The sequence below is a fragment of the Haliaeetus albicilla genome, chromosome 11, assembly GCF_947461875.1.
Source record: "Haliaeetus albicilla chromosome 11, bHalAlb1.1, whole genome shotgun sequence".
Lineage (NCBI taxonomy): Eukaryota > Metazoa > Chordata > Aves > Accipitriformes > Accipitridae > Haliaeetus > Haliaeetus albicilla.
In genome coordinates this window covers 953,332-977,395 of record NC_091493.1, presented here as the reverse complement: position 1 = coordinate 977,395, position 24,064 = coordinate 953,332, and the positions used below count along the sequence as shown (strand labels likewise).

Sequence of the window (24,064 nt, the reverse complement as noted above, 5' to 3'; positions counted from 1 at the left end):
ATCTGACAATTTCTTTAAACATCTATCAATCCGCTGTTATACTTAAATCTTATATTAGATATTGACTCATGACGAAGAGATGGTACATCATCCTAATCATCCTTTTCTGCTTTGGAAAGTAGGATACTGCGATGAAAATCAGAAGTTGATCTAATGAATTTTGTATAGGAGGAGGAAGCATTTGTAAGAAAGTTACAGGTGAAAAGAATCTCAGCTGGACTGTGACCAGTGCTGATTTCTTTCCTTTTCTATTAGACATGCTAAGGCAAATTTATAAGCTTGTTTGTGCCTTGAGGAAATTAAGTTAAGCAAGGTTTTGTTGGTTGTGAAGTACCTCATCTGGGAGGAGCTTCAGAACATTGTGAGAGGCTGTGTGTTGACTGTGGATATGCAGAAAGGCTACGGCTGTATACTACCAATATGTGGGGACAAGATCATTTATGCTTATTGAGTTCGTGTATTGTCTGTGCATTCTGTCATGCTGCCAAGAGCTTGTGATTTTTTGACGTAAGTATGGCATTTGGGAAGTTCTCAACTGACCCCTTACTTGTGACAGTGTATGGATGTAGCAAGAAAAGATGTTGCACATCTTTTCTAGTACAAGGTGGATGGACGGTACACAGTTAATAAAATCTGCATCCGTCTTTGTCTTCTGTGAAACACAGTGTCTGGAAGGATATATCACATTCTCATTTATATTCTCTGATATTATTGTGGGCTTTGATAGTTGAATTCTAAAAGGACTTAAAAGTAGTCTTACCAATTTGGAAGGAAGCAGCTAATTGGGATCTCAGGCCACAACATACAGGTCTAATTGCATTTCTTTTGAGTATCTGGCCTCAGATTTGCTTTTTCTTTCTCCATGAAAGTGTTGTTTTTGACATCTCTTAGAAGGGTTTGGAAACGGGGAGCTTTCCATCATGTGTTCCATTCATACAGTATTTCCATTATGCCACATGCAGTGTTTTGGTTTTCTTTTTTTTTTTTAAATTTACTTGAGGTTCATATCACACAAGATAACCAGTTAACTGTGTTTTTCCATTATGGAGACTTCACTTGGTATGTATCAGAAGAGCCCTACCTTTCTGTTTACACAGGACTAAGCCCTTTCGTTGTTGTCTTTGCTGAACAGTTAAAAGGGAGTGTATTCTTCACATAAAGGCCCTTAAAGTGGAGGTTGTGCTATCCACTTCTGTGATTGTCTCTGTTAACAGATGGACAATATTAAACCTAATGCAATGGTGACCTATACTACTTCATTGTAGACATAATTATGGCAGCAGAAGTGGGGTTTTGTTAGTCCTTTCTCCTGCGTTCTGTGCACGTCAGCCCTCTCTTTCCTTCAGTGCTTCAGCCCTTTTCAGCCTTGTACACATTCACAAACTGGTTTGTTTGGAAGCCTCCCACTGTGGAAAGCACACAGGAGGAGATGCCTGATAAAAGAAAGATGAGGTATTAACCTGTACAGCACAGGGTAGTCCCTGGAACGTCTTTGTGCATCTTGTCGTTTGCCCCTTTCTTTCAGTTTCATGTGTTGTGTTTGGCATGGGTGGAACTGAAAGAGTTGCCAGTCCACTCATTGCCCTGCTTCCATGTAGATGGTAGTCTATGGGTATAGTTAACAGAATATGCACAGACTGAACAAACAGTGCTAAGAAAGTCACCATTATTAAACTTCTCTGCTGATCTTGGAGATTGGTGACGTGTACCTGAAAGAATATGGACATTCCATACTCATAGAGGCATTCTGTGATGTAGCAGTTTCATAAACTGAACCAGAATTCATAATTTTTGCATAGGTAGAATCCCAAGATACTCATGCCAGACATAGTTAGTAATTCAGGATTACCTAAGAGCACGTTTTGTCTGTCCTGGTTACCATGGTTGTCCAATTTATTGTATAACATAAAGTGCAATTTAATACTGACATACTGAATGGCAGTCCTGAGTTAACAAGAAACATGTAAGCTCTGAATTATTTCATGGCTTAGTGCAAAAAAAGTTTCACAGTGGTACTTCTGAAGATAGAGCAAATCTGTTGCCTTCACATCTTGCATTTCTAATGTTCTTGTATTACATTCTCTGAGAGACAAAGCAGATTTTAGGTCTGTGTAGGAAAGGAAATTCAATACCAAAACTAGTATGGAAGCTTTTAAGAAGTGATAAGCTTTAAAGCCATAAACATATTATCTTTTTTAATTATATTTTGTGGTATTGCCCTCTGTACCACAAGTTAAATTTTATATATACATCACTTTACCTGAAAAAAATGGAATATGCCCTTCAGTATTGGTGGTATAGGTGGGAATACTAGCATACCACATATCTGTTCTCTCTGTAACTCTTGACATTACTGATATTGCCTTCTAGCTTAATCTGAATTCTTACTCAGGTCTATTACCTTTTGGTTTATGACCAGTCTTTCTTATTTTAGTACCAGTATTTTCTTCTTCATCTCCATCCTTCCTGCTGATGTTCTTTTTTCCATTAGTATATATTTGAGTACCAAAAAATAGTTTTTAAGCACAAATAGAACTTTACTGTTGGCATTTGAAAAATGTTGAGGAAATGGATGTTCAGAAAGACAGAAGGATGATAATTTATTTTAGAGGAAGAATTGTATAATTCTTCATTGCTTGGCACCCTTCTGCATTTCTCTAATTTTCATTTCTGACCGTGTCAACCCAACAGTTGTTTCCATCAGTGTACAAGCAACCATTTTCTCCTTGTACTTTCCTCTAGCCAAATCATTGTTCTTTTTTAACTGTTGACATTTTGCCTGGGTGACTTGGAAATGCTAATATGCCATGCTCACGTTGTATTTATGTGTGTTATAATAATTTCTCTTTTCTGGCTGTCTTAGACACAAACTGACATCAGACTCCCTTCAATGAGGTCATTACATCACATAGAGCTGAGCGAAATAGCAAAGAAAGGTTCAAGTGTCTCTTCTGTACTGAGTGTTTGGTGCGTTTTAGTGTGGAAGTGTGTCAAGCAGCTCAATTTGTCTTGGCATAGGGCAGCTACTGCCATTTTAAAAAAAAAAAAAAAAAAGTCTGTCAAAGAGGAACCAGCAAAAGCAACTTTGCAGTTCTACCTGCATTGGAGGTGAGTGCCAGATATAAACATGTTTGATCTGTAAGGAAGACAGAGTCAGTTTATTACAACTCCCATCCTTAGGAAAGACACCACTGGGTACCTCTTTGGTTAACCGTACAACATATACTTCATCAGCTCCCAGGTGTTTCTTTGCCTTTCTTTTATCAAATATTGAAGAAGTCCTCTGGATGCTAAATATTGTCCATAGCTGGAAGATAGCAATTACTGTGATACATACTGTTGTTGGTTTGGCGGGGGGGTGGGGGTTAGGTTTTTTTAAATAGTGCTATGGAAGAATAGCCCTTTTTTATTGCATCTTTCAGCCCCTTTAGTAGTGGGATGGTTTTGTGCATGTTTATTTCTTTCTTAAAGCTTTTTTACTAGGAGGATCATCTTTAACCCATTTAATCTCTCACCAAAGAACTGGTGTCTAAGAGACTTTTTGACTTTCAAGAGGTTCTGCGTCATTATGTGATTCACATAGTTTAACAGCATCTCCCTGCCTATTCCCAAACTTTGTGTTCTGTTTTGTGCCAGAAATGTAAAATTAGGAATGTATGTATATTTGTACAGGCGGAAGGTGACTATAACATGTCTATGTTTCAATTAGTAAAAAGTAAAAATGGATAGGCTTTGGATATGTTGTGGCAAATCATTTAACTAGGCTTGACAATAAACCAGTTGCCATACTGTAGAAAAGATGAAGCAAACAAGAATTCCTTCATTTCTTCAATGTGGCTTTGAATTTGTGAGGTGATCATGAATTCTAAAGAGGAAAATTCTAATAAGGAAAAGAATATTGTAGGAATGATAATAGAAAACAGAAATCTTACCATTAGGCAATGACAGAAATAGCTGAAGGGGGGGAAGTATTGTATGGCAAGAAGGCACAGTGAAATAATGTAGCTGTAGTAGGCAAGCCAGTGCTGCATAATTGTGTTAATAAATTGGTAACTGATACTGTAGGTATATAGATATATATTTGCACATATTTATTTGAAAGTCACCAATAGCGTATAAGCCAGTAATATAAATAGTAATACAGTAAATACATTACTATAAATAAGAAATGTAAATCGTATGGAAAATATGTAATCAATATACATTTTGTAATAATGACACATTGCAATAATTTAATAAGTAATAGTCCAATTTTAATGCAATTAGGCAAAAATACTGCTCTTTTTTATTCACATAGGAGTTTGATTTAGCATGAACATCCTAACATATTGATGTAAAAGAAGTTAGTTTAGTTGTTGGGGCTATTGTTTGTCAATAAAGATTCATCTCGCTATGGAACCTTTTGTCACAGCAGCTTAAGAAGTTTTCAACAACAAGTAACAGCTTTAATCCCTTGAAATTTTCCTTCATTCTGCAAATATTCACTCTGTATGTAAGGGTTTGTGGTTTTCATATTTTTCTAACACTTTCTGACTGAATATTTTATTGTTGCTGTTGCTTATAGGAGATTATTACTGTACCTTTGAATTCTAGGATTCAGTAAATTGTTTTAAGAATTTCAAGGACAGTTCAGTGTAGATTTCACATTGTAAGTTTTTTATCCAAGCCTGTGTTGGCCAATGCATTTCAACAGAGGAAGAAAAAATGCAATCAACTCCATGTCGAAAATGTGTCTGATTGTGTAAGAGGTGCCATCCTAAAAGGAATGTTGGTTTATTTGCAGAAAGCCATATTCTTGAGGATGTAAACAAGTGTATCATTGCACTGAGAGAGCAAAATGCAGACAATTTAGATCGTGCAGCTGGTGCAATCCGAGGCCGTGCTTCAAGAGTAGCTCATATTGTTTCGGGTGAGATGGACAATTACGAACCAGGCGCTTACACTGAAGGAGTGATGACAAACGTTCAGTATTTGACCAAGAATGGTAAGTCTGATTTTTAAGTTATGTTCTCAGTTTCTTTAGTGGTATAAACTTTCCTTTGTATGCCACAGTTAAAGTGAATCCTGTGATTCTCTGATATAACGGACTAATTATGCACTAATGATTCACTGTATGGTCTCTAATCTCCTTTCAGCATGCTATCCAATTATGATGATACCATGCAGTTCAAAACTGATTTTTAAAGTTTTATTTGTATTACATCATTTATGTAAGATTTTTTAAGTTATGGAAGACTTCTATCAGAGTTCTTAATTAAATGCAAGTAACAATGTTTGGAGACTTGTAACTGATGAGGCAGCAGCTTTCCACTTTGTTGTACTGACCTCATCACATGTGTTCTAAGCAGATGAAAGGCAAAGTCAGAGAATAAGCAGGTTCATGATTTGTTTGTACTACCACTTTAAGGACTGTTGACCAGTGGTTAAATATCCCCAGATATCTTCAGTTTTGCTAAGCAAATTTGGAACTTCCTAAAATTGTTAGTGGTGTCCATTTACTTTTTTCATAATATTCAAGAAGAGTGTATCCTATATTGGAATATCCCTGTACTGGCAGCAGGGGTATAACTGCACTATTCTGTAAATGGTTTCTGTTGTTTACAACAGTTGCCGTTTATATAAATGAATCTCTGGCCTTTCATAGTGTACATAATAAAAAATTTATCTGTGGAGCTCCCAGGACTTCCATGTTTTCACTGGTTGCAAGTCTAATAGTTGGGCAGTTAAAAAACTTGCTATTAAGAAATTTTCTGGCAAGTCTGTATACCTCTGGAATTTAGGATTTAGCTTCATGAACTCAGAAGTCTAAATCCTAGCTCTGTCAGTCTAAACAAATTTCTTAATCAGTTCAAATATGTCCAGGACAGAACCGTCTTCGTGTGATCAAGAGTGAACTGACATAGCAATGAAGTGGCAAAAGGGACGGAATAGTGAGAAGAGTTTGTAATAAACTTGCCTGTTTTTATCTTCTTTTCTGACATTTTGATGAGAAAATCTGAGAACTTTCAACATGACATTCTTTTTTTCATAACTTCTGAAAGTACTATGACAAATACCAAGGGAAGCAGCAATTATAGGAAAGCATAGTTTTGATTCCCATGTAAAAGCTGAGCCCTTCTTTCTTGAAACTGGTAGTGTTTAAATACATTAGGAGTTGACACTGATTTCTGTTCTGTTGCCTTGCTTTGACAGTAATATATAATGTACCTAAATCCGTCTATCTACAAAAGACAGGGAGACGTAAAACTGGTCTTGGTTGGAATGTTTGCCTGTGTCAAGGGACATCAAGCATGGTGTCATCTCGCATGTCTTTGCAGTACTTCAAACCCAAGAACCTACTACCTTTACATAATTCATTAGGAGTGGAAAAAAGAAACATGTACTCATTCTTACCTGTATTTATATGATCTGCAATGAACAGACATCAAATCATGTGAGGTTTTTTGATTGCTTGATGGTTTTCTCTTGTTTTGTTTGTTTTGACTCTTTCAGCTTACAGGGAGAATGCAGGTAGGCTGCAGCCCTCAGGTGTAACCCAAAATATTCTATCACTGCTGGGTCTTTGAGGAGCCAGCTGATTGCAAGGTGACACTTCACTAGGAGAGGACTGTGTATTTATGCTGCCATTAGCTCCTGAGTTAGCTTACATGAGTAACCTAGGGCAGTGAAGTGCATCCTTTATGCCCAGTGAACAGGTACTGTGTTACTGAAGAGAAATTACTGCAGGTAGAGTAGAGAGTTAGTGAAAATAAAATTATAGAATAATAGCATACACAGAAATTGCAGAGAAATAAGAGAGAGAATGGGAGCCAGAAATAGGAAGGATGCAAATTGGAGGTAATAGGACAGAGAAATTGTGCATAAGGAGGAACAGTTACATTTACTGTTTGTTAAAACAAAGACTGATGTTAAATTGTAGCACATATGTTGAGGTAATTTATAAGAAAAAAAGAGGTTAGATTCTCTGCATTACAGTATATTCAAGAAAAGAGTATAAGATCGCTGAATCTGTCTCTTCAGCTGGAAGACATCAGACATATTTGAGATGAAGTGAGCTATTCAGTAATAATATCATAATACTGCCGTACAACGAGTATTAAAAACTGGTGCTTAATTTCTTCGCTCAAGTTGTGTAGTCCTGTTTAGATACAAGCTGTTGACAGCTGAATGGATCTCTATAGCACCATACAATGGAGTGTTTGCTTTCTCAGGCTTATGTTATTCTGCTCCTCCATTTTGCCCCTTCCCTTTCCCTCAATAAAAAGAAAACCCCCAAGAAAACTAACAACAAGGCCCTGTAAGAGCACCATTTATGTTGTGGAGTTGAGTTCTTACAGGTTAGGTAATACCAGAACTAAAGTTGTCTTTGCAGCCTTGATTTGCATGCTGTGTGTGTTTGTATTATGATGTTGTGATTATGTGGTCATACACAGTTACATTTGAAAACAGCTGCTTAATTCAGGTCACTGGATGGACCTGCTTTAGACATATGCCAGGGTTACATTAGAGGAGGCTGGTGTCCAGAGGATCAGTTTGGAAAGTAATGAAGCAAAAGACTGCAGAAAGACTGAGGGTAGTTACGGTTGGACTTGATGATCTTAAAGGCCTTTTCCAACCTAAATGATTCTATTATTCTACAGTTCATTTGGACTGCCGCTGTCTGTACAGAGTTCCTGCGTGATACTAAGTGCCGGAGGCTATAGCTAATTGTGGGGTGCGGGAATGCTTCCCAGCTCCTGCTCTGAGTGAGCACCATGCTGCCTGTGTCTTTGTTCTACATCACAATGAGATTGGCACATGCTCTGTCCCATCTTGTTCTCAGGTTTGAGTGGGAAGGGCATGTAGGTACGTGGGTAGGAAAGAGAGCTGCAAAGCATTCCAGCCAAATCCCTACTCTAGATGAGTGGAAGGCAACATTGAGAATCATTCCCTGGAACTGCATGCCCCAGGGTCTGTATGAAACCTTTACAGATCACTGGAGAAAAGAGTGTTCAATCATGTGCTCTGTATACTCCTTGCAGGCAATTGTTTAAACCAGCATTTCCTATCTTGATTTTACAAGTGCAAAGGTAGTAGAGCTTCAGGTTGCATTCTGGTACAGTTAAGACTGTGAAAATGTTAGTTTTGGTACCTTTCTGTGATTCCTAATGTCTGGCACTGTTGATTAGACTGAAATATGCAGATCCGTGCATTTTGATTGGGCTTGTATACTGTTGCATGAAAGCAAAATGAAACCTTTAGAAACACTGTTTACAAAAACATGAGGTATTTCCACTTCAGAACTGGAAGAGTAACCTTGTACTGTATTTTTAAATATCAAAGTCTACTCTCTTACATTACTGCCTGCCAGAATCTGTAGCAGTTAAATTTAGGTAAACAATTTATATTATGGCATATATCTGTTGATATAGTAAAAAGCCTATATTTATTGTAAATTTTGTCTGCAGTTTTGCTTTCATGTCAACGTATAATGATATGCTATATACATATGTATGTATGTATACACATATATAAATCCTCTGGTTGTTTAGATCTAAGGATCTTGTAAAAAACAAGGAAAAAGCTGGAGACAAAGATGAGTATTTTACTTGTCTTAAGGAACTAGTGGAGGTATCTTTCTCTGAATCATTGGAGTTTCGAGTCCACCTATTTTTATTCCAGTAGGGCTGATGGAATTACAGCAAACCGTTGTCCACAGCTTCTTATAACCAGAATTATGAAATACCTTGTAATTCACATAGGGCTTAACTTTAAGTTTAGGAATAATAATGGAGTTGTATTTGGAATGAAAACCAAATTTAACTGTTCTCAAAATCAAAGGTCAACTGTAGGCATTGTTCTGAGACAGACACTGGTATGACACACAATACTGTTCTCACTCCCTTTGAAGTATGGATTAAGACAGAGTTTAATCTCTGAGACAGAATGGTGATATCAAATGTAAAGTTGAACATGGATTTGAAAATTTCTTCCTGCCTCAGAAAATGTTTTTAAACCTGTGTCCATAACTGTGAATTCCAAATAGTTTCTGAGTATGAGGGACATAAGTCAGACTTTTTTACAAATACCCATAGATCTAAATTGTGTACGTCTTGTTGAAAGTCATTAAAACTGTTATTCATGTGAAATTTGCACTCAAACTATGACGTGTAGTAATTGAATTGACTGGAATCTTAACAGTTCTAGCAATTACTGCTTTTCTGATGTGATTCTAGCAATGTTACTTGTAATTGGGGATTGAAGGGCAAAATACATAAGATGTGTTGTTTATTAAGTGAGTAATCATCTGGGTAAGTACAAGTTTTTAGACGTTTCAGAGTGAGGGAGAAACCTCATATCTAAACAGTCATCATGACTTACGAGGCTCAAGGAGCTTCATGTTGAGTATTAGATAATCATAATTCTTTGATCTATAGCAAGGGGATACCAAGGACAATTTGTGGCCCCGTTATGTCCTTGAGAGCTGTGTAGACCTATTACTTCTAATTAAAGATTTTCCTCAAATTTCTAGCATTTATGCATTTATGCATGGCCAGTTTGTACGTTTTGTTCTTGCGTCAGTGTAAACAACTCTTCTGCCTACACCTGGATTAAAAATGCTTGGCCTCAGTTGGCCAAACACACTAAACTTTTAGACCTGTTCTGGAGAGATTGGATTTGTGTTCAGTGATTTTCTTTAAAATCTTCACAAGTTTCAGTTACCTTCCCCCCCCCCCCCCCCCCCCCCCTTTAAGTGCTTTCCTATAATTTTGTCCTAAAAGTCATTCTGTTCTTCCTGACCCAGCTGTCTTCTGTACTGGCAGCATGTTTTAACATCACACTCTTTGCCAGTGTCAATAATGAATTTATTTATTTGTTTATTTCTTGGTCCCAAGATTGTTATTTTGGCCACCTTCCAGAGTCTCCTCTCACTTTATAGCTCTTTCAGTGCAATCAGTTGTTTAGCCTCCATACTACTGCTGATCTGCTTCACCTGAAACAGCTTTCCTGTATGGTACTTTATTAAATGATTCTACAGAGTGGATTAAATCTACTGGATTTCTTTTCCCTGGGAAAAGGTAATTTATCTTAGCAATAAAAGATAGTAGCGTTATTCGATATGATCTTCCTTCCATCTTCTGCGTTTTTCTTTAGCTTTCCATTTCTTGCATGTTTATGTGCACAACTTAATGACTTTGTTCCTAGATGCTTCATTTGCCTTTTTCAAATACAGTGTGCAGGCTTGTTGCAATAGTTTATGCAAAATGACTGACAGTTTCCTCTGTCCACTGTCTGAGTCTTGTGCAGTAGGGATTGTCTGTTTTCTCCAGTTCAAGAATGTTGCACTCTCTCTAACCCAAAAGACACCCACCAAGGAGGAAACATGAGAAGGCTTTGTGGTCTGTTTTCTCCCGACCACTCTAACATTTGGTACTTTGGCATGCCGTCTAAGCCAAAATGGGGAGAGAGAAGCACCTCCAGAGACTTCATTGACTTTTCCTAAGATACATCTTCAGATTAGATGGGATGAATCAGCTGTTGAAGCTCCTTACCTCTTTTGTGGTATAAAAGATACCAATATGGTAAACTTCTTTCTAGGTGATTTATTTGGGGGTAGCTAAAATGAGGTGGATCAATCTCACTCATTCTGTGGTGTGTGCAAAATCAAAAGTTGTCATTAATTTGAAAAGACAAATATTTTTAATGAAATGAAAAAGATATTTTCCACTGCTCATTCATCACCCTCAGAATGAGATTTAAAGATAATACTTGCTATTTGAGTCTGTTTAGTATTCAGAGCTTTTTACCCTTGCTTGTGAAGACCAAAGACTGCTAACAAGGATGGAGTCTTTTCACTGTAAAATATTAAAAACTAAAATCTCAAAACATTTGATAGAGAAAGTGGAGTGAGGCTTGAGTATGCAAGCTTATGGAATTGGTGAACTTGTGAAATTGGTGTACAACTCGGACAAGGAACAGCTTGTAAGAAACTATTCAACAGGGAATTATTGTAAGAGCTTAAGAGGGGAAAAAAGCATTAACTAAGAAAAATGCTGAGGATGTTTGCATGACTTAGCCTAAAATATTTTTTGTTTATAATTACATGATGATTGTAAGACTATAACTTAAGCAATAACCCTTCATTCTTGTGACTATTACTCTATTACAGAGTCAATAAACTCCATTCGATTAAGTCTGCAGCTAGCTTTTTTCCCTGTCAGGCTCTGTTCTAATCCTTCTGTGAAACTATGTTTAAAATGTTGGCTTTAAAAACTGTGAAATTTGCTTCAGATGTGAAGAACATTCTGAAAAACAGGAAGAAATGTCATCAATTTTTTTCTGTGTTCCAGATAATCAAAAAATGACCCTGATCATAATGCCATTTCTTTTTGCCAACCTTTTCTTCCATTTCCTGTAGCTCAAAAATAGCTTTTCTTCACTGTTAATAACAGTAGTGTCCATGTTGATGATAAACACTGTGTGGGACTTCAGATGCCTTTAACTACACATTTGGTTGCTTTAAAATGCTGTTGTGCTTTGTGATCAGCCAAGGTACTGAGAAGAAACTCCTCGTCAGTGCGCTGTTCCCACAGGCTTTGTTCAGTAAAAGCTTCAGAGTGCCCTGTGCAGACTCACTGTCTAGGGCACTAGTCCGTAAACACGCAGTCTCCAAAAACTTTCCTCCTTCTCAAGATAAAATTTAGTAAGAGGAGCATTTAAAACATAGCATTAACATAAAATCAGTTTATGTTTATGAATAAGCTAATGCCTTTATTTTTACAGTTTTCAAATTAGTTTTGATATTTTTTTGGTTGTTAGATTGTTTTCTTGAATTAGGATGGTAAATATGTTTCTGTTACCAGCATGGAATTGACATACATGTTCATGTTTCAGCTAGTTATGTGGGGAGAGGGGAGGGAGCTGAGAGAAAGGTCTCTTGGTTTAAGTGGCATTTGTGGAAGAAACTGGAAAAGGGAGGCTTTCTTGTGAATTCTAATCTTGCTCCCATGACAATGAATTTGCCATGTACCCTGGTGAAGCCAGGTTTACTTGCAGTCTGATTCTGGAGCAGAGGACACTTGTGTAAGCCTTCCTTAAAGTAGGAACACCACTGCTGTCTTTGTTTCTTTAATTTCCACAAGCCCTTAGTAAAATCAGGTTTTTATTCCTGTAGGGGAAGTGAGGATAATGATATAATAATGTGCAGTAAGTCGATTTTTTTTTTTCCAGTCAGTATAATAAATCTATATTTACGTGTGCTCCAGAAGACAAATTTTGTTGGGTGGGTTTGGGGTCTTTTTTGTGTTGTTTTGTTTTTTGTTTTCTGTAGAATTGCCCTTCTGTGTTCATCATATGTGACACTGTGATAAATCTTCACCGCTTCTCCTCACTTGAGCCTACTTCAAGAAATGACTCATGACTTTCCAGTGTGTATATAACCTTTATCTATCCCTTTTAATATATTTTTCTTTTGTAGATCTTAAGAATCATTGTTGTGGTCTTGTTCAGTAGAGTCCATTTGTAATCACAGCCCTTCCTTAAGCTGATAACAAGATCAGGGAACTACTGCTGCTCTTTGTACTAGGTATTTTTAACTGAAGCAGACTCTCTGACTTGGACGGTTTTTATCTGTGTGCCCATATCAAAACCATTACCTTCATTTCAGCTGTGACTTTCTTGCACAGGGTCTTCAGTGCCTTAACCGCTGTGATGTTAAGGACCTTTCATTTGCAATTCTGTAGTCTGCCTTTGGCTTCCAGCTCTGTAACCTTTTGGGTTATTTTGAATGTATTTTCCAGAGCCTCTGTGGCAGTGTTTTTCCATTACTGTTGCCGTAATGTTTTTCTCGTTGTCTTGCACCTACAAACCCTGCATTCTTTTGGGAATTACAATAAGCATGCTGTCCCTGTTGCATTTGTCCCTGATTAACTTTGTATGTCTCAGACATGAGTTTTAATAATTATTTCCTTTGCCATTTAACATTCAAAGAATCCTGTTTTCCTGTTGTCTTCTAGAACAGTGCAGTATTGGAGATGATCTGCCTTAAAGCAGTCAAAGTTTTCGTCTATTTTATAAATTCTTTCCAAAAGGAACATTTTAGTTCTTAACCTAGCTGCTTTGGCTTTTTCTGAAGCTTCCTGGAGCTAAGTGGTCAGACATACCTACTGTTTGTTTTTTTTCCTACAGACCAAAATGTTTTGAATTCTTTGGGATTTACCACTCTTCTAACCATTTGGGTTTGTAACATTGATGTGTCAGAGCATGATCTGCCTCCTAAGCAGGAGTGTGGACTGAGTAACTTTTTCACAAATCATTGGTGCTTATGAGTTAATTCTACATTCCATAGCCTGTGAGGACTTTTTTGTTTTAAGTCTTCGACATGAATCCAGTCTCGTTAAGGATTTCCTAAGATGTGAAAAATTGCAGTAACTTCTTCTTCTTCCGCTTTAGATCACTCTGAATTCTTCATAGCTATCACTTGTTGTTGTTTTCTAACTTGAATTTATAAAAAGCACCTTCCACAGTCTTCATTTTTGCATGAAATATTTTTTAATGTTTTATGATAAAATTCATAATTGTCATAACATGCTATATCGTAATTATAAAATTATATGGTCTCCCTCCCTCCCCCCAATAACTATATACAGCTAAACATTCCAAAGTCTGCTCTGCTTAAGATTTTCATAGTCTCTCACCCAGACTGCTTTCTGGCAAACATGCCCTCAGCTATTTATGTTTTGTTCCGTAGTAACTATGAACTGTTAGATTTGAAAATGATGCAACAGACCTTGATGGGGGGAGCGTATGCATAATTCATTAGGATGTGTGTGCATGTGTATGTATGGATGGATTATAAATCTGTTAACATAGTCAAATTGAGTCTTGCTGAAATCATAAATGATGTGCTTGTGGTCATTTTGTTCACCTCAGATCTCAGTGTCTCAGCACTACCATTCATGGCAGTATTTGGAGAAGTGGTGTTGAATGCATTAATGCATTATATATGGAATAAATATTTCTGTAAATAGGGCTTCTCCTTACCTTCTGGGAACCAGAATCTGTTTTCTACCAGAATCCCACCACTGCCAGCGCTGTACAAGGTGATCTCTGAAGCCAGTTTTGTCTGCTGTGGGCTTTGTTTTGACTCACAGTTGATGAGAACACCAGACCATCTCCTCAGTTTACCCAGTGCTACTGAACAACTGCAGCTGGAGTAGTTGTGGAATAATTCAGTAGATAGCAGACAAAGTGTAAGTAATATATCCATCAATTTTAGAGCATTCATTATGGCGTTTCATGCAGTAATATACAACTGTCTATCACTCATGCTCCTTTATGAATGCTGTCAGGAATTGAAAATTAACAGGTAGACAGCTTCAGTCAGCAGATTAGAAGGTATGTACCTTGGGCACTGTACAAAAAATTCATTACAGAAACCTTCAACCTTCCAAAGCAATATAAAGCAGTAGCCATGCTTCTCTCATGGAATACTCAGAGCTTGACAGCTAGGTTAGGCAGTAAATAGTTTGATGCCCCTCCTAATCAACAAAAACATTTGGGAGAAGCTGTTCATACTGCAACAGCTTGTCTTGTTTTGTTCTGTTTGTGGGTTTTTTTGGTTTGGTTTGGTTTGTTGTTGGTGGTTTTTTTTTAATCTGGAGCAATTTCATAACTTCTTTCCTGACCTGAAGCTGCAAGTTAGCATTCCTTGTATCAGACTATTAGTGTTTTCCCAGTAACTTTATTCTTGGTGTTGAGGGAGGCTTAAAATAATTTCCTGAAACTGATGCCTAAGTTTGATGTCAGAAGTGTTTAGTGATCTATTCTAGAAGATGGCTGCAAGTTTTAGATGTATTTTTATTGTTCTTAGATTTCCTGGGGCCATTTTTTTTTTTATAAGATTTTTTTTTTTTAAAAAGAGGTGGCTAGATTTCAGGAAATACCGTGAGGCATGGTAAAAAAAGTAATATTTAATGGTAGTACTGATTCAAAGAAACTAACACAATAGTTTGATTAACTATTAAGTAGGTATTCTTTATTGGCAGCACTGGATGCACGGGGGATCGCTCCACCTATCGTGCACACCGTAGAGTCTAATTAGGCAGGTTAAGTACATGTTTTACATACATATTCACTAGATTTCCGAGAAATGTTATACATATTCATTAGTTTTCTGGGAAACTATTAGCATATGCAAATGTCCTTTACGCAGGCACATTGAAGGTCTCTGGTGGTCTTCAGGAGTTCTCTGGTGGTCTTCCATAGACTTCCTCACTTGTCCACTATTTGACCCTCCTCAGGTGATTCTGCGCAGTATGGTCTTTTACATTTTTTGATACATGAGTGCTTGTTAGTGCTCTTATCTAAGTTTTCATTAGTGGTGTAGAACCATATGGCTAGTTTAAGCTAAATTATCTACAAGGACGAGAACAAAGGCAGGAGTTCTTATCTTTTCCGGCCCTATCTATTCAAGCAAGGCCTCTACTTGTGCCTTCTCAACAAGATTGTAAATTCATCGAACATTTAATTAAGTTTTGTGATCGCTCATGGTTTCTTCTTGCTCATCACTCCCAAGTACCAGTCTCTGACAGGCTTAATTCTTGAAAAACACCAGTCCTTGGTATGTAAAGTTACAGAGAGACAATCATTAAGCAATAAGCAGTTCGTTCTCTATATCAGTACACCAAACATTAAGGGAAGATGATATATTGATTATAACACCAATGCCAAAAAGAAGGTGGGAAGAATCTGAGAATGTGTCTTTCGGAAACACGAAGGTACTCACTGTACACTTTGCAAAATACGCCTTGCTAAATTCAGAAATGCTGGGGAAAAGATTTCTGGAAAACAGAGGGCGCTCAGGCTGGCCAGGGGCCTAGAGCAGGTGACCTATGAGGAGAGGAAGAGATTGAGGGTTCGTTTAATAGAAGAATAGAAGTCTTTGAGTAGAAGTCTTATCTTGAGAGATGGTTACAGAGGCAATGGTGCCAGACTCTTCTTGGTAGAGACAGATAGCATAACAAAGGACGGTAGCCACAAGTGGCACCATGAGAAGTTCAGGTAGGACATGGGGGCAGGGAGGGGGGAAGGATTTATTAAAAGCGTAGTGCAACACTAGAACAGAGATGCAATGAAATTTCTGTCCTGGGAGATTTTCAAGACTTGTCACTTATAGTTTTGTCTAGGTCTGATATAGTGTTGGCCTTATTTTTAAGGAGGAGACTGATCCAAATGATATGCAGAAGTACTTTTGAAACAATGTGTTTATGATTCCGCCCCCCCCCCCCCCCCCGCCATGTTAGACACCAGCCACATTCATCTGGGAGTCATCTTTTCTGTGTAATTAAATGTTTTAACCTGTGCATTCATACTCTGCAGTAACAATCTCAAATTCTCAGAGTTCCTTCTCTTCCTTGGTGATGTGCTTGCTGTTAAAAATATGTAGTGCTAGTATTTGAGAAGGATTTTTAGTGTAAAAGGGTTGCAGATACCTCATTCTGAATCTACATATTTCTCCAGAATGCTAATGCAGGTTTCTTATGTGAGGTATCGTATTAAATGGAGGTGAATTGTAGCAACATTGCAAATGGATGCAATCAATCTACATGATTTAATTAGATACATTTCCAGATAAGCAGGTAAACATTTAAAGCCTATTGGTACCCTATTTTTCAAAGTGTTTGTTTGCTCTGTAGCATGCTCTTTTAAAACTACGTTGCCTTTTTTTTTTTCCTGACAGCTAATTGTAAGATTTTTCAGCAGTGCTCCAGATTTCTTCTAAATAAGAAGTCATCCTGTATTTACTCAATTTCTTCATTTGTCTTGCTTATATATTATTCTGAGACAAATAAGTACCTGTACCTAAGAACACCTTCAGAAGTGATGTCTTAATAGTGTTAGAAGCAATGTTAGTTTTATTCAATATAGTTTTATTCAATTTCTAACCATTTTTCATGAGTTGATAACTGATGTTCTCAAATCTTTAATAAAGTCTGCTATTCTGAGTCTTGGAGAAAAGTTACTCTTTCTGCATTGCAGGTTAGGAGGAAATATTCTTGCAGTCAGCCTTTCTAAACTCTAAACCACGAGTAAAGAAAAAAAAAAAATCTTCTGGAACTTTTTCAGCCTTTCCATATTCTACATAGAATTGAAGGTAGCAGGAAATCTAATTGACAATCACTTTCTTGTCTGTCAGCAGTCTGTTGCAGTTGGAGTTCACCCTGACTGTATGTGCAGAACAGTCAGTACCTATTATAATTAATCATTCTCACTGTTTCTCTAGGTTCTCATACAGAACTTTCTTTACCTAAAGAACTTGCCCCTTCTGGTAATACTTGCATTAGCACTAATATCCGTAAATGTTGCTAATATAATTAGTCACTAGTTGATTAAGAGTTTCAGGTAAATACTGAAGAGTGTTCTTTTTAATGTTATTTGTAGCTGGTTGGTTAAGGCAAGGCTTCTGTTATGGGGCAAAATATGTAATGCAAAATGCAGATATTACCAGTATAATGACTGCAAACAGCCCATTCAGATTCTTGCTTGGAATGCTTTTTTTACCTCTGGGAAAAGAATCAAGGGGAGGAACGAGTTGAATAGTACAACCGGAATTAGTTCAATATGCTACCGTTTTTCCCCCCCCCTCTGTTTTATGTGGTAGCCCATCCTGCTGTTTTCAGTAGAGAACTGGTAGATGAGAGCATCATATTCTCTGTCTTTTCGCATCTTTTAGTATAGCAATTTTGTTAGGCTGTGTGAATTGTTTCATTCTTCATGTCAATCCTGTCTGATTCAGGGGCTGTTGTATATCTGATCATCTGCTCGCTCTTTTGTGTCTATGCTTGATCTTTTGGGCTTCCAATTATCTTCAAATTCCACTTGAAACAATTTTCAGAATCGCTTTCCCGTTTGGTTTTAGATTTTAATCAGATATACAAAAAAGTGTTCTAAAATACTTGTTCTCCTTGTGGTAGATATAGTTAAATTGGTTTTGATAACATAAAAAGATATACAAGTTCTATCCAAATGTATGTGACAGCTTTTGAAAGGTTGCCCAGAGAGGTTCTGGTCAAAGCCCAGTTGGACAAAGCCTGGCACAACTCTTACTGCTTTGAGCAGGAGGAGAACTAGATGACTTCTTGAGTTCTTGGGTTGGGTTGGTTTATTTTTCCCTGGAGCACTGTCTGTATGTAGGAATTTTTGCAGAGCCGGTGGAGATGCCCCTCCTTCGATGCATAGTCTGATGCTTATTGTGCTTTTGCAGTCATCTGCTTAGATGAAATTAACTTTCTGTCTCCTGACTCCTGTCTCAGTGGGCCGAAACTGCTCCTTCTTGACTGGTTTTATTAATTTTGTATTGCTGAGTGGTTTAAAGCAGATTTAGGGAAGCTGAGCCTTTTCAAACCCATAGCAAGCAGGAGACGGTAGAAGTCAGTTCCTTAATTTCCTCATCCAGACCTAAGTTTTTTGCGAGAGAAGGTGCTCGAGCACAGCAGCATTGTTTTCTGCAAGAGAAAGGTAATCTGTGTTTTTTTTCTAACTCCCTAATTGCCATTATTTTCTTTAGAGGAATGCGGGCAAAATGGTTTGAGTGTCCCAAGTCTTCACTTTCAGGGAAGCCAGGTGTCCAGAGGGCTACTCTGCTGCTTGTAGCAAGAGAAGGATATGATAATTTCCATCTTTCATTATACGCAGAATTCTAGCAATTTCTGCCCCAGATTCCTTTGTTACAAAGTCGTTCTCTTTGGCCTCCTTTTTCAGCTCAGTCAGATGGTGAGCTCATGCTTCAACACTTCTGACAGGAAGTCTTTAAAAGCTCAACTGCGATAAAAACACAGAGATCTCTAAGTCTGGAGATTGAATTGCTAATTTGGGTTAACAGTTGTATTTATGACATAGCTAGATGCTTGATTATGTGATAAATGTGCTTTGTGTGCTTGTATGTACAAACAGTTTGCTTTGCTTAAAGATCTTCTAATTTCAGTTATTTTGCTTCCTAATCTGAAGATCATTCTCCACTACAAATAGGACCACCAAGGTAAAACATTTTGGGTAAGGTTTACTCATGTTCTTGTAGTTGATCTTAACAGGTAGCAACCTTATTAGCAACATATTAAAATGCAAGGTTCTAAGTGTCTTAAGTGATGTATACTTTAAGAGTAGTCAGAAATGTAATAGGAGAAGCCCAAAGCTGTCCAAATTGGGGACCCTCCTACAGGTTGTAGCAATATGGTAGGAGCTACTCCAGGCTCTATCTCAAGCTGGGAACTATACTTCCACCTCATGTTTGTCTTCCTGCATGGACGTGAATGTGGTTTGGCCTCAAAGCTCTGTAGTAAGCACAGGTGCTGGAAGAATGTTGCTAAGACAGCATTTGCTACCTGAACAGTCATTTCTTACCTTGTGGAGTAAAAATGGTTGTCCAGAAGGTGGCATTGTGAAGGCTGGCTGTGAGTCATAGTTGCAATGTGGTGACTTAAGGTATTCTATACAAATTTCCATTTTTTAAATGAAAAGGCAATTACAAAATAATTCAAAAAGGCAAAAAGCCTGTGAAGTACACAACAAAAGGGCCATGTGTGGTAATAAAATTTAGCTTGACATCTAGAGAGAACCTCTTGAGTTTGTGTCACCTTGGCCACAAACAAGCTACCCAATGATAATTCACTTTCTGCAACTAGTAGGCTTATTGGTTTCAAATGATTGCATACTATAATTGAACATACTTCTTAAATATACCAACATTCCTTTAATCACTTTTCATTTAAAACAATTTCATTAGTACCATGTTCTAGTAATGAAAGTTTCTGTGTGGTCTCTTACACCATGGGCTTCAGCATTTAGGACCTAATTTAAAATCCACTGAAACTGCTGGAATGATTGCCACTAACTCTGCTGATTGTCTCTAAACCCGTATGTCCCAGTTCTTATTTACTGAGTTTTACCATTGTTCGTTATTGTATTGAACAGTAAAGAGCACAGTGCATTAAGGTATTACAGCAAAGACAGGAAGTAGATGCACAAAGTTTGTCTTTGTCACAAGGTGGTGTTTTCTGAATTCGTTTCAAGGGTAGCTATTAATATTAAATTTAGAGTCAGTATTTTTTTGGCACTGTTCAGAAAAATATCTTTTCTGCAGTCGACAGTGTTTATTGGAATTACACTGTAATTAAGAACTTGGCTACCAAGCTGTATTTTTACTCTGCTTGATTTTTAAGTGTCAGCAATCTTCCATAAAATATAATTCTTCTTGATTAAATTATTTCAGTTATTCCAAGTTACTATTGTAGTAGACGTAGTACTAAAAGGTGGTGTGACCCTTTTCCCAAATACATTTTGCCAAAGGCAATTTTGTTGTCTATGTTTTTGTCAATTGCTAATATATGTGTCAAAACCAAAGTATCTGATTCTGCCTAAAAAAAAATTGTTAAATTCTGATTGTTTCCCCATGGAATATACAATTTTTTTTTCCTCTTTGGACCAATGAAAGCTGGGAATCTTGTGCAGGATTATCCCTTCTGGATAATTCAATTACTTTCAGGTTTTGTAAGCTGATACTACAGCCACTGGAAACCAGATTTCTAAAAAGACAGTATTTCTAATAATCTACCAAAGTAGATGGCTACATTTCAAAAGGAAATGTTTAGATTGTTATCTACTGCTAATGTTTTGAAGACCAACTTACTGTCAGCATGGTTATAATATTGGGAAAATTCATCCCAGTTACGTGTTCTGAATTTCTGAAACAACACTGGCGCCTACTGACATAATATCACCAATAGTACATGAAGACCTCCCTGTACCAAGCATGTAATAACCACTTCAGCACCAGCGTTCTGCCTTCCCTGATCACTGAAGGACTTACTGGGGATAATACTGAAGTTTGTATGTAAGTAACTGCTGGGCTCAGGGTTGTTTTTATCTACTTCTCTACCTTACGGGATGACTGGATTTAACTCAAATTTAGGCATTCTTATTTTTCATAGAATCATAGAATGGTTTGGGTTGGAAGGGACCGTAAAAGATCACCTAGTTCCAACCCCCCTGCCATGGGCCAGGATACCTTCCACTAGACCAGATTGCTCAAAGCCCCATCCAGCCTGGCCTTGAACGCTTCCAGGGATGGGGCATCCACAGCCTCTCTGGGCAACCTGTTCCAGTGCCTCACCACCATCACAGTGAAGAGCTTCTGCCTTACATCTAACCTAAATCTACCCTCTTGCAGTTTAAAGCCATTACCCCTTGTCCTATCACTACATGCTCTTGTAGAAAGTCCCTCTCCAGCTTTCTTGTTTTCCTGATACTTCACTAAGTCTGTTGCTCATCAGCCTCATCAAAGTTTTATTCTTCTTTTTGTTTGTATCCTAAGTTTTGTTGAGATAGGACTTTGAAGTTTTATGTCACATAGAATTTAAACACTATGGAAGTTCTCCCTGTAGCTCTGTAATTTTTTGCCTCAAGGTCAAGGTTTTGGGTGGTTTTATTTTTCTTGTTGATTGTTTTCTAATGAGTGATCTTTTTTGGATGAGATTTGTATTAAGATAACCAATTAATTCGGGAAGAAAACTGAATTGTATCTAACTTTTCAGTACCATTATGGGCTAATGTTCTTTTGTCTTGGTATTAGGAACAGCACCTAAATAAATGAATTGTAGGTCAATACTAGCACAGCAGGAATCAGTACTTCATGAGCAGTGGATCTCTAATGTGTGCACAGATCTCTGGAGGTATCTGAATGGAACTGTCTCCTCAAGATGTTTCAGATCTGGAAACTTTTTTAAAAACAATATACAAGCTTTGCAAATTGAACTTTGCATGTAGTTTGGAGCTTTTACTGAGACCAAATTTTCTCAGATGTCAGACCCCACATCCTCAGAAGCATGTTCTCAAGTACTGTCAGAGCATGTTCTAGTCCCAAAACTTTGATGTAATCATTTAATACCCTGCAGGTTGTCTGCAAGCAGGCAAGATGCAAAGAGGAGACAGAGCATCCCTTGTGGCTTCTTTGAAGGCTGTCTTTCAGAACACTGTAGTCGAAGCCATTAGTTTTCATTTCTGGTGCACCATTTGTTTTCACTAGTTAGGGTGGTAAATAGAGGGAGAAATTTGAAGAATGTTGATGCTGCAATTCTTTCTCTATACATGCAGATTCAGTCCACCTTTGCTAGTGAGCATTCCCCTGTTTTCATGGGAAAACTTTCTCACCACTTGGAAACCAATTCTTTCTGTCCCTATAGGATGATTGCTTCATTTAATACCAATTTAAATAGCTATGCCTTGTGGCCAACTGTAACAATGATAACATTCAGATTTGTTTTGATTCTTTATCTTACAGGTATGAAATAATCTAAGCTGCGGTTGGGAAATAAATCATTTGAATATCAAAGACGCAGCTGATTTTATAGGAATATGTTTTTACTCCCAAATGCAACAAATGTAGCAGTCTTGTTTTCCCATTTCTAGCTGTGTTGAGCAGAGGTGTCTGCAGTGTTCTTGTTTCTGTTCACACACACTTGCCCATGTGCCTTTCTAAATTTTATCTTTCAAGCAAGAGATGGGCAGAAAGACAGTAGTTACCACTCACATGTTCTGTTTGGGCTGGCCCTTTTTTCAGTAACTGAGAGTGGTGGATGTAGTCTGGCGTTCTGTTACAGGTATATATTTGGCTCAAGAGCCCATTGTGTTTGGTACTCAAGACAGTATGCACCCGCTGCTTGCCATGTTTGGTAAAACACAGTCTCTACTCTGAAACATTATTTATGAAACTCTGACATTTTACTATTTTTGCCATTGCAAAAGAGACATTCTGTGCAGTGTCTCAAAATGAATTGTTGAAAATAAAAATAGAAATAAAAGTAGCTTTTCTTTTTGTAAAGGGTCTTGCTTTTACACTCCTGTATATTGTCTTTTATGAACTGCATGATGTGTAGTATAGCAAGCAAAGGAAAAAAAACATGTTTGACTTCTGTCCTTTAGATGTAAAATAAGAAGAAAAAAAATCCCAAACTGCTGTAAAAATTGCAAAGAAAAGTGGCTATAAATGAGAAATATTAAGAAGGATCATACAAACCAAGCATATATTAGGGTACAGAGAGTTCCTTTGCAGATTTGCGGCCTACACTTGTTCTCCTTAAAATAAACGGATTTTCTGCCTTTTTCTCTGTAGAAAGCATATAGTACTGCAGGATTGCATTGGCAATTTGACATTGCAAGTCAACCTGAAGTAAGATGTGACCAGTAATGGCATGAACCACTAGTCAAAATACTGTATATTTAGTTCTACTGTTTTACTGAAAACATGCATGCCAGTCTGTGTATTACAAACTTAAGTAATATCTTACTCACTTTAGACCAAGAGGGACCCTCTTGGAGTAGTGAGGTGGGATTAATTTCTTCCTATTTTGTTTATTCTGATTTCCGTGTTTGGTGACTTTTTTCCTAAATTGAGGTGTCCCTTGCCCTGCTATAAAAGTACAGCCTGAGAAGTGTCTATAGTTACACCCCAAAGAGAGTATAATAGAATGGAGAAGATGAGATAACATCAGTCAGTATTGCTTGTTTGTTTGGAATAGAATTTAAACACCTTTCAGTTAAAAAATTATTTGGAGAAATTGGATTTCTCAGTTTTTCATTGAATTGCATCATTCTTTGTCCCTCAAAAAGTCTATTTAGTGGAAACATTATATTTGTAAAGGGGAAGAAATGTCTTAAGAGTTTCTGACCTTGTTTAGTTGAATGATCTTTAAATTTTTTAGATAATTTCATAATTGAAACTCTGATTCAAGAAATCCTCAAAAATACGATTTTAAAACACTTCTGTATAGCAAAACAAGTATGCTTAGATTCAGGCATTCACTTGGTGTTCCTTCTGGTGGGTGGGATGTTGTGCAGTAATTTGGACCAGAATGCAGAAGTAATCAACCTTGCAGTTTATGAAAGTAGTGTGCTCCTTCAGTGCAGCAATTGACACATGCCAAGCTGAGATAAAGGGGTCTAGAACAAAACCCTGGCACTACTGAGTTCATTAGAAGTTATACGGCAATCAGTAAGCAAACCCTAGAGAAGGCCGATGCAAGCATCACAG

General features: G+C 37.4%; 1 protein-coding gene across 3 annotated transcripts in view; it reads left to right on the top strand.

Moving 5' to 3' along the window:
• Positions 1-24,064, top strand: part of CTNNA3 (catenin alpha 3) — a 531,540-nt gene that overhangs the window by 386,236 nt on the left and 121,240 nt on the right. For all 3 annotated transcript variants that reach the window (XM_069795730.1, XM_069795731.1, XM_069795729.1), the window contains one exon: positions 4,784-4,984. In XM_069795730.1, coding sequence (XP_069651831.1) covers positions 4,784-4,984 — 201 coding nt within the window. The remainder of the gene's footprint in view (positions 1-4,783; positions 4,985-24,064) is intronic.